The 11,239-nt window shown below is 37.5% G+C and overlaps 1 protein-coding gene across 1 annotated transcript; it reads right to left on the bottom strand.

The window, feature by feature from the left end:
- Positions 1-7,003: 7,003 nt before the first annotated feature.
- Positions 7,004-10,436, bottom strand: LOC110915557 (probable carotenoid cleavage dioxygenase 4, chloroplastic). The gene is made up of 2 exons (XM_022160278.2): positions 9,038-10,436; positions 7,004-7,571 (listed from the first exon to the last, which is right to left on the bottom strand). The coding sequence occupies exons 1-2, from the start codon at positions 10,429-10,431 to the stop codon at positions 7,181-7,183; spliced, it is 1,785 nt and encodes a 594-aa protein (XP_022015970.2). The 5' UTR covers positions 10,432-10,436; the 3' UTR covers positions 7,004-7,180.
- Between the last annotated feature and the right edge of the window lie 803 nt (positions 10,437-11,239).

The following is an 11,239-nucleotide window of genomic DNA, read 5'->3' as shown; positions in this document are numbered from 1 at the left end:
GCGTCAACTCGTTATGAAACAAAAAGCCCAGTTTACATAAGCGAATCCCTAGTTTACATATCTGTAACAGATTTTTACATAGCCGTAAACAAAACGAAACCCTATGTCAAACAAAACGAAACCCTAGGTAAAGCAAAACGAAACTGTATGTAAACCCTATGCAATGTTATCGTGTCTTATATACGTTCACGGTGTTTTACTATAAAACACAACGTCTTGAATCACTATACAATTAAAACCACATAGACAAAACACCATGGACTAAAACATCTGATCGAAAGGTAATTTTTTCTCTATATAAGTATAGCAATATGGTACTAATATTAAAGATAAAAAAACACTCGTTATTATGGTGTAATTTTTTGAAGAAAAACTTACGTATAAAAAGTTATTAATGTTTAAAAAAGACGCGGGAAAATTGCATGTGCATTGCATGTGGGTTTTTGAATTTAAAATTTTTAATTTTATATTTATACCCTTGATATAGAAAATTAATTATCTTAATGGTAAACACTATTTACAATTTTGTCATTATAATCTCAACCATTAGATTATAGATCAAATGGTGTTGATTCTTTCCTACACTTTTCACAAAACACACATTATTTACAATAACCTTAGCCTATATATATATATATATATATATATATATATATATATATATATATATATATATTCTCCCCTCAAACTTAGTCTGAAATGACAAGATTGCCCTCGCACACTAGTGTTTGGTCCGCACACTCATGTGTGGACAGCACACTAGCTCATCTTTGGGTTTGTTTGTGTGACATTGGGCCTGAATGTCATATGTTTGAACCCCGATTACTTTTGATGTATTTTTGAGATTGTTTTAGTATTAAATTTGTTAAAAATTAGTTTATACTTTTAAAACTCAAAAGTATTTTGAAAGTGTTGACCAAGTTTTCAAGGTATGACCAAGTTTACGGTCAAACTCGGGAACCTCTTGTTTCAATGTTTATTATGTATGTCTAATGTGAACCATTTGGTGCACATACAGGAAAATAGGCAGCGGAAGTACATGTTCCAAAGTGGGTGAAAAGCATGAACGTCTCATGTTACTTGGGTGAACCTCCGAGGGGGCACGAAGTATACAAATCTATGATAGTGGGATTAAATATATGTCGTCTTGCTCACGCTTTTCGAGAAAATCCAATTACCCGTGAAGATTGGATTCGCGACTTCTAGAACAACGCTACTGCTAAGAAAGGAGACACCGTGATTAGATCCACTAGTAAAAAAAAAGAGATTCTAATTACTAAACAGATGATCAGAGAGGTGTTATTGTTTGGCGACGCTGCTGACGATCCAGTGGAACTTGAAAAGGAAAAAGTAATTCAAGTTCTCGACAAAATGAGCTACGAAGGGTCGTATCCTCCAACCACAAAGAAGTTGTTGCACCCGTATTGGATATTCTTTGTCACACCTCCAAAATCCACCATGCGGAGTATCACCGCTTGGAGGCGTGACATGACCAGGATCGAGCCACCAATCATATTGAACAACGTATTTAAGTAAATATAACCAACCACAATACAATTGGTGACCAAAAGGAAGTTAACCAAGTTTAATTTAAACAGCGGAAGCATAAGACGTTAAACCAAAACATAAGTTCGTAGTTCATAAGTTTAAAGACACAAACGTAAGTTTCATAAGTTCATAAAGTTTATTTATTGAGTACGGGACATAACAGTTCGCATCCCACAACGACCACCTCCATGTGCAAGCCCCATAGCATCTAGCGACCTGCAAAGCATGTAACAACGAGTCAACAACAAAGTTGAGTGAGTTCACGGTTGGTTGTCCATTTTAGAGTTGTTTCCAAAAACATAGTTTAATCTCATTCAGCTATCCAGCCGTGGGGTTACCCCATAGTTCGAAAACGTTTATTAGTTAACCATCCCATGTCCACCTTCCCTGGCTATCCAACCCGACACTCCGGCCGTGCGGATAGCTGAATGAGATTAAACTACGTTTTTGGAAACAACTCTAAAATGGACAACCAACCGTGAACTCACTCAACTTTGTTGTTGACTCGTTGTTACATGCTTTGCAAGTTGCTAGATGCTATGGGGCTTGCACATGGAGGTGGTCGTTGTGGGATGCGAACTGTTATGTCCCGTACTCAATAAATAAACTTTATGAACTTATGTTTGTGTCTTTAAACTTATGAACTACGAACTTATGTTTTGGTTTAACGTCTTATGCTTCCGCTATTTAAGTTAACTTATGAACTGCGAACTTATGTTTTGGTTTAACGACTTATGCTTCCGCTGTTTAAATTAAACTTGGTTAACTTCCTTTTGGTCACCAATTGTATCGTGGTTGGTTATATTTACTTAAATACGTTGTTCAATATGATTGGTGGCTCGATCCTGGTCATGTCACGCCTCCAAGCGGTGATACTCCGCATGGTGGATTTAAAAAAAAAACTTTTATAAATACCTTACCATATTTAACATTTTTCTCACACAATATCAAACACATAAAACACAATCTTGCCATGAGTTCTTCAAGTTCAAGTGAATCGTATCATCATCTGACGATGGTGTGGAAATATTTCTACAAACGGTCGCGACGGTAGTGAAAGCTATCGTGGAAGACGATGAGGAAGAGACTTCGCAACCTAAACGGAGGAGGTACATCGCCCGTGAACGACACACCGCTAACAATTTGTTGGTAAGTGATTACTTCTCAGCGGAACCTAAGTATGATGAAAAAATGTTTAGGCGTCGTGTTCGTATGAGTAGAAACTTATTTTTAAGGATATCTAGAGATCTTGAGGAGAAGTATGTTTATTTCCAACAAAAACCTGATGTAACCGGGCAATTAGGATTTAGTACGTGGCAAAATGTCACGGCCGCACTTAGACAGTTAGCGTACGGCAATAGTTCGGACATTATGGATGACTATTTAAAAATGTCTGCACGTGTAGCTAGAGAAAGTCTTCACAACTTTTGTTCGTGAATTTTAGAACTTTATAAGAAAAGATATTTGAGAAAGCCCTCGTTCAGTGACATGCAACAAATATTGGAACATCATGCAGATTATCATGAGCTTCTCAGGATGCTAGGTAGTTTAGATTATATGAAATAGCCTTGGGAACTTTGTCTAACCACATGGCAAGGCGCTCACACGAGTGGATTTCACGGGATGCCAGCCATCATGCTTGAAGCGGTTGCGTCCTAAGATCTTTGGATATGGCATGCGTTCTTCGGTATGCCATGTTAACATAACGATATTACCATCATAAACCACTCGCCCCTTTTCAGTGATCGGGTAAATGGTATAGGACCCAAAGGAAGTTTCTTTGTAAACGGGGTTGAGTACGTGTATGGGTACTACCTAGTTGATGGGATTTACCTGAAGTGGGGGGTTGTCGTAAAATCGTTCATAAGACACGGTACCATAGATCCAAAGAGATTAAAGTTTAACAGGGTCCAAATGGCTGCACGTAAAGACGTCGAGCGAGCGTTCGGTGTTTTAAAGAAATTGTGGCGAGTATTGGCAATGCCTTGTCGACTATGGGACAAGGATCAGATTGGAAACGTGATGTACGCATGTATCATTCTTCACAACATGATTTTGGAGGATGAAGGTAGAGCGGTCGTTACCTACTATGATGACGATGACCACCAACCAGATAACGTAACAGTTACAGACGAAGATAAATCGTCAAATGAATTTTTGATCAAGTCAAGGGATATACATCACTACCTTCGTTCTGATTTGGTGGATCATGTTTCAACGATTCCTGGGTTCGAAACCAACGAAGACGACGAAGAATTATTGTTTTTATTTTGATACTATGTTTTTTTTGTAATTATTATGTATGTTTATGTAGTTTTTAATGGTTTATATATATATATATATATATATATATAGGGGAGGGTTATCTTGAGAACGCTAAATATTGCGAGAACCGTGAGAACAAATGAAAAAACCAATCAAAACCAATTTTTTTTAATACAAACCTCATTGTAATTAAGATATAACACCAAAAAAAGAATTTACAACATCAAATAATTCATTTCTCCTTTCAAATTCACTCTTTTTAGATTTTGTACACATGTGTAATTATAACAGATTTACACATGTGTAAATGGCAAACTTACACATGTGTAAATTTTCTTTATTTACGAATTAACGTAAATTTAAACGTGTAAATTAAATTTCTAACATTGTATTCGAATAATAATGATAAGTGTAGAAAATTTTTTTGAATTTGAATTGTTTTTGACCAAGTTCTGGCAGTTTTTTCATTTGTTCTCACGGTTCTCACAATATTTAGCGTTCTCATTTAAACCTTCCCCTATATATATATATATATATATATATATATATATATATATATATATATATGGGGGAGGGTTTAAATGAGAACGCTAAATATTTGTGAGAACCGTGAGAACAAATGAAAAAACCATGAGAACTTGGTAAAAAACAATTCAAATTCAAATTTTTTTTCTACACTTATCATTATTATTCGAATACAATGTTAGAAATTCAATTTACACGTTTAAATTTACGTGAATTCATAAATTAAGAAAATTTACACATGTGTTAGTTTGCCATTTACACATGTGTAAATCTGCTATATTTACACATGTGTAAAAAATCTAAAAAGAATGATTTTGAAATGCGAAATGAATTATTTGATGTTATAAATTCTTGTTTTGATGTTATAAATTCTTGTTTTGATGTTGTATCTTAATTACAATGAGGTTTGTATAAAAAAAATTGGTTTTGATTGGTTTTTTCATTCATTCTCACGGTTCTCGCAATATTTAGCGTTCTCAAGATAACCCTCCCCTATATATATATATATATATATATATATATATATATATATATATATATATATATATATTAAAAGAAATGAGGTGGCTTGGCTACGGCAGCCCAGTCACGCCCACCATACCCCTATGTGAACTTGGGTTTGTGTATTGAGTGCCCATATCCACGTGTCAACCCATTCCCCAAACCGTCGTCCCACTATACCCCACGGTCTTAATACTATTTGTTCAACCAATTCCACATATTGAGGCAATTTAAAAGACAAACAACACCGTAGACCCCAACGATCTAAAGCCCTTTCTTCAACCAATTGTAGTTTCTAACTAATTTATGAGATTTATTTCATAATAGGTCAAATAATATCATAATTTCGTAGAAAGCTCCAATTTGACTAGTTCACCACTTTTTAATGTCAAAACTCAAAAGTCACCCTGGGGTCTACGTCTCTTTCATGGAAGGAGAAATATCAATCCTTCTGCGAGTATATTTGACAATGAACAGGACATTCGATTGTTTTCACACCATCTTCTATAACTATGATTGAAAGATCCAAATGTTAGACTGGGTCCAGGTCAAGCTTGATTAGTGTTTGATGGCCGGACATGTAGTCTGATTATGTATCTACAATTATCATATTTTAGGTGATGGTACTACATAGATTAAACATGGCTTTTCCTATCACTCACTAGGTTGAATCCAAATCACCATTGAGGATCACTGTGATTTCAGTGGTGTAGCCGATGACGTGATTTCACTGTGATTTCAGACTGAGTATTTACACTGTGATTTCAGTGGTGTAGTCGATGACGATGACACCCAAATCACCATTGAGGATCAATTGGTCCCGCAGGCAACTAAATCACCAATATTGAGACGTAGACCCCAGACTGAGTATTTACACTGTGATTTCAGTGGTGTAGTCGATGACGATGACACCCAAATCACCATTGAGGATCAATTGGTCCCGCAGGCAACTAAATTTAAATATTTTGGGTCGTTTGTACAAAGGGATGGTGACATAGATAGTGATGTTACCCATCGCATACAGGCTGGCTGGTGTAGATGGAGGGCAGCCAGTGGAGTATTGTGGGATAGGAGGTTCCCAACTAAACTAAAGGGGAAATTTTACAGAGTAGCAGTTAGGCCAGCTATGATATATGGAACAGACTGTTGGGCTATCAAGAAGACGCAAGCGCGCAAGATGGAGGTAGCAGAGATGAGGATGCTGCGGTGGATGTGTGGACACACGAGTTGGATCGGATAAGAAATGAGGTTTTTAGGGGGAGATTAGGAGTGGCTAGTATAACGGATAAGATTAGGGAGGGGAAATTGAGATGGTTTGGGCATGTGAAGCGGAGACAAACGACAGCACCAGTTAGAGTAGTGGAAACCCTTACTGTGGAGGGGAGGAGAGGAAGAGGCAGACCCAAACTGACATGGGAAAAGCAGATTAGGCATGATTTACAAGAGTTGCATCTTTCTGAGGACATGGTCCAAGATAGGACTTCGTGGAGGCGTAGGATTAGGGTTAAGGACTTCTAGGGGATTTTGCAGTAAGGTCCTAGGTGTATTTTAGGGTCATATGTTTTTCTTATTCTCTAAATGACTTTACCGGTGATTGACTTCTTGTGTATATGCCTGAATGATGTTGTATGCTATTATACATGATGTACAGTATACTGTGTCGCTCGGATCTCTCTCTTGGTATAGGTGACTTCTTTTTTCTATATTCTATTTTTCTATATTCTTTGACTTGATGTGTTGGTTTGTTGTCCGTTTTGGAGCCGAGGGTCTCTTCTGGAAGCAGCCTCTCTATAGAGGCAAGGTCTGTCTACATCCCACCATCCCCAGACCCTATGAGTAGCTTTGCTATTTGTGGGATTTACTGAGTATGGTTGTTGTTGTTGTTGTTCACTAGGTTGAATCCACTACCTCATATTTGCCACATTCTATTTAAATTAACGTATTAAAATAAAACAAAACATAAAAAGACAAAAACCTTCAGTTAACAAATTCTTTTAACTAAGTTTATAATTTGAATGGAAATGACAACAAAAATAAAACGTTAGGGTTCCACTCACAATATATATATAGGGGAATATTTAAATGAGAACGCTAAATATTGTGAGAATCATGAGAACAAATGAAAAATCATGAGAACTTGGTTAAAAACAATTAAATAAAAAATAAAAAATTTACATTTATTATTATGATTCGAATATATTAGTCCCAACCAGGAACCTAACTATCCTCGAGTCACACGAACTTAGACTCCTACTTATAACATGAAGAACACCTTGTATGCAAAATCGCCATTATGATTTGATCGTTTATCAAAATGCTAATATATACAATGTCTAAATTGTCACAAATTATAAAGGTCATTTTCCCTGATGAATATCCCATGTAAACCATAAGGCACCCGTTGCGGCAACTTAACAGCGGCCACGACTTCTAGAGTCGGCGACCGAGCATCCATCACCAAGAATCTCGACTCACCCGAGCTTTCATCATGCACATACGACACCACATACCCATCATCCTCTTCCGAGCACGGATTCTCCGGGTCTCTTTCAATAAAAAACGGTTCCCCTCCAAAGCAATTATCTTCATACATCCGGCTAGCCATTGTGCACTCATTTAGACCCTCATGTTCTTCTTCTGATGTTGTGACGTCTAGTTTCACAACCCCTGATGCCCTCATCATCCTCGTTTCTGACGGTGTTTGATCCGAAAATATTGCTGCGTAAACATATCTGCATGATCACAATATATTCTTGTTAGACTTATGAATTTAACATATTATTATGAAGTGTTTTTATTTCTAAGCTTATTAGATTTAAATAACCCAGACTTTTACCACTTGGCCGATAACACTGCGGGCTTATGAATTGTACGACGTCACCCTCAACTTTCAACTTATTTTCTTTTGGCACTCGCAAACTAACTGAACCCTAACCCAGTTAGTTGACGTCGGATGCCACATAAGTAAATATGTGCCACGTCAGATGCCACATCTTAAAAAAAGCCATCTCTGATGCCATGTCACCAAATAAGTGGCACGTCAGATGCCAAATCACTAAACAAATGTCACATCAGCAAAAAAACTACCTGGTTTAGGGTTCAGTTAGTTTAGGAGTAACAGCGGAAAATAAGTTGAAAGTTAGGAGTGACGTGGTACAATTCGTACATAAATTGAGAGTGCTATCGGCCACTGATTAAAGTTGAAGTTATTTGAATCCAATAAAATTAATTCCTATGCGGTCTATAGATTCAGGGCCGACTCTATAAGCTTAAAAAACTAGGCAAGAGCCTAGTGCCTCCAAAGTCTGAGGGACTCCAAAAAAATAAGCTGACTTTTCATGTTTGAGGAAAGTCTATTATTAGAGGACCCGGGGTGGGTCAGTTAATTCACGTGATGAACTTTATAACGGAGTTATACACCACCGCCTCCCCTACACATCACGCGTTATTTTGAAAACGCGTTAAACGTATAACGCGTTGAACTTGATCAATGAATGTGTATTAACTTGTACATTGGGTATTAATACTTGTACATTGGAATCCCATCACTAGTGATACCACCCCCCCTACATTTCTATCACTAGTGATAGAATATTGGTTGTGCACATGGCATGACTTGATTAGATAGTGGGAGTGATAGATTCTATCACTAGTGAACCACCCCTAGTCCCCTTACTTGCAAGTTGTAAGGAGCTTTTTCAAAACTTTATACTACTATTTAGTCTTTTTTTCTTTCATTTTCTAATCAAGGAAGGATGTAACTTGTTTAGAATAGTATGTATTATTAAATGTCAAATCCAAACAAAAGGTAGGAATTTGGTTACCTGAAGCTTAAATTGAATCACAAAAAGATAACTTCGATTGTCGGTCATAGACCCGGGTAAAGGATGAGACTTTATATTGAATAATGCTTTTAAAAAGGGCAACGACTTTTTAGTTCACTTAGGGCCTCCAAAAACGTTGGACCGGCCCTATATAGATTTCGTAAGTGTTTCTAGCTAGGATGTTTTTAAACACGCTTTACAAATAGGCAATGGACTCACCAAAAAAAGACCTACATAGTCATGGTTCGCTAGGTGTCTGTGTGCATTTTGTAAAGCATGATCTTAGAAACACTTTTAAAATCTCTAGAATACTAGACATAAAAGAAATATATACTATTATTATAAATGCAAAGAGAAGAAGGTGTTTGACGAACTTGTTCTTTTTTCCAATATAAGCTGGATTAATCACCGGAAACTCCAAATTTTTAGTCGACATGATGTGCCTGGACACAACTCCAGTTCCCAAATGAACCCTCACTTTCTCCATAGATCCATGGATCTGACCCACAGCTCGCTCAAAGAAATGTTCTACAGAAACTATATTTGGTGCCACCAGCACCACCACTTCGCCACCCTCTTCATCCGTCTCATCCCATGCATTCACTGCATGAAATATATTGAACCCGGGTACCTCAAACCACTTCATATTTGATTCATCTGCTGCATATCTTGGAAGAACTCCGATTCGCGGAACCTTGTTTGGGTCTACTCCGACTAATGGTTCGCCACGGACTAAGTTCATAGGACAAGCTCGGACTTGAATGTCACATATGATTGCATACTTTTGGGTGATAGCCAAGTCATGTGTTAGAGATGAGTGTTTCATGGAGTTAATAGGGACATCGGGTTGTTTATTTCCTTCTGCGTCAAAGCGGAAGTAGGTTAGGTAAGGACGTGTAGTCCAGTAACGAAAAGCGAAAGCCTCTTTGGTCGTTGGGTCGATCTTTGGATGAGCCGTCATGTTCATGGAAAGACTGCCGTTAAAGTCGTGGTGTCCTAAGGTTATTATGTCCCCGTCGTCTTTGATTTTGATCGCGTAGGGAATATCAGATTCACATAGCGCGTAAAGTTTGCCTCCTAACAAAGCTAAACTGGTATTCGCTACACCGATGCCTTTCCCAATGTCAAAACCACTAAAAAGTACTCGTGCAGCAAACAATGTTGCACGAGCGATAAATGGGCCAAGTCCATGCATGCCTCCAATAACATTTGGAACGGCATGTGATCCGACTTGATTCTCAAAAACATACTTGTTTGTCTTCACGTATCTGCTACAAAAAGTGGCTCGACCATGAGATATCCTAATGCAGTGCACCATCCCATCTCCGTCAAGGTAGTGGTGTGGACCATTAGGCGGGAATTGAGGGTTCGGCCCATTACGTAAGTACACACCACTAAGACATGATGGGATGGTGCCATACACGACCTTACACTCGGTTGGGATCAACTCATCAACCGGGGCACAATTGCCTAATAGGATTTTGGCCGGGTCAACCGAAAAGTGAAGAGGAGGATCGAGGAACTCGGTAATCGCGCTATCAAGAATGTTAAATATCTTTTCAAGAAATGGTGCTTTTAAATTGACACGCATAGGAATACTTTCTTGTTTGCGCCGTTTTCGGGTTATTCTTCTTTCGAGTCCCTCTCCATTGGTTCTAGAAGCGGAAACAATGAAGGATGGTCGATATTTGAAGCGATTTGTACGAGAATGAAAGTTGATGTATGCGTTAGACAACAATGGGGTATGCGAGCGAGATAACATTTCCATTTGTTTCATGTTATGCTGGCTTTAATTTGTTTATTAACAAAAAAAAAAAAGGAAAACAAGAGGTGTGAAGAAATGACACGATGTTACGTATCGTTTTAAGGAACAAATATTTGCTCTTAAGTTACTTCCCTACGACTTCCCCGCAACTTCCCATGAAGTTACGTGTACGAAATACAATGAATAATATTTGTGAATTCTCCTTGTAAAAGAAAACGATATATCAAAATAAAAGGTTTAGAAAATTAGAATTAACCAGGACTCTTCCAATGCGTGGCCAATATATGGGGCGTTTGGTTGGCCGAAATTAAATGGAATTTGAAAGAATTGGAATATGAATTCTAGGGAAAAGATCAAATAGGAAGTTTATTTTGGCTAGGAAGTGTAGGAAGCAATAGGATTAGGACATGTGGCAACATTTAAAATAAAGAAAAAGTGTATTTTAGTCAATCCAACCCCTTTTTCTTCCTTTTTCAAAACCCAGTAACTTCAAAACCCACCATTTTCAAAACCCACCATCTTCAACCATTTCTTCACTTTCTATCTCAATAATCACTACATTATAGTGCGATTTTTATCACCAATCAATGATTCAAACACCCGATCAACGTGTTCTTCAGCTTTTTTTGAAGAAAACCCAATTTAATTTCATAAAAAAAATCTCGTTTTTTTTCCGGTGATTTTGGAGATAATCACTCGATTCGTTCGATTCGAGCGTTGATAAGTGTTTCTATCATTCAAATTTCGTCAATTGATGAAGAATTCGGCTTCGATCCATGTAAGAAATTCTTTAATTTCATTTTCACGATCT

The sequence above is a fragment of the Helianthus annuus genome, chromosome 16 (assembly GCF_002127325.2).
Source record: "Helianthus annuus cultivar XRQ/B chromosome 16, HanXRQr2.0-SUNRISE, whole genome shotgun sequence".
NCBI lineage: Eukaryota > Viridiplantae > Streptophyta > Magnoliopsida > Asterales > Asteraceae > Helianthus > Helianthus annuus.
The sequence above is the reverse complement of the archived record's forward strand: the minus strand, read 5'-3'. Positions and strand labels throughout refer to the sequence as shown.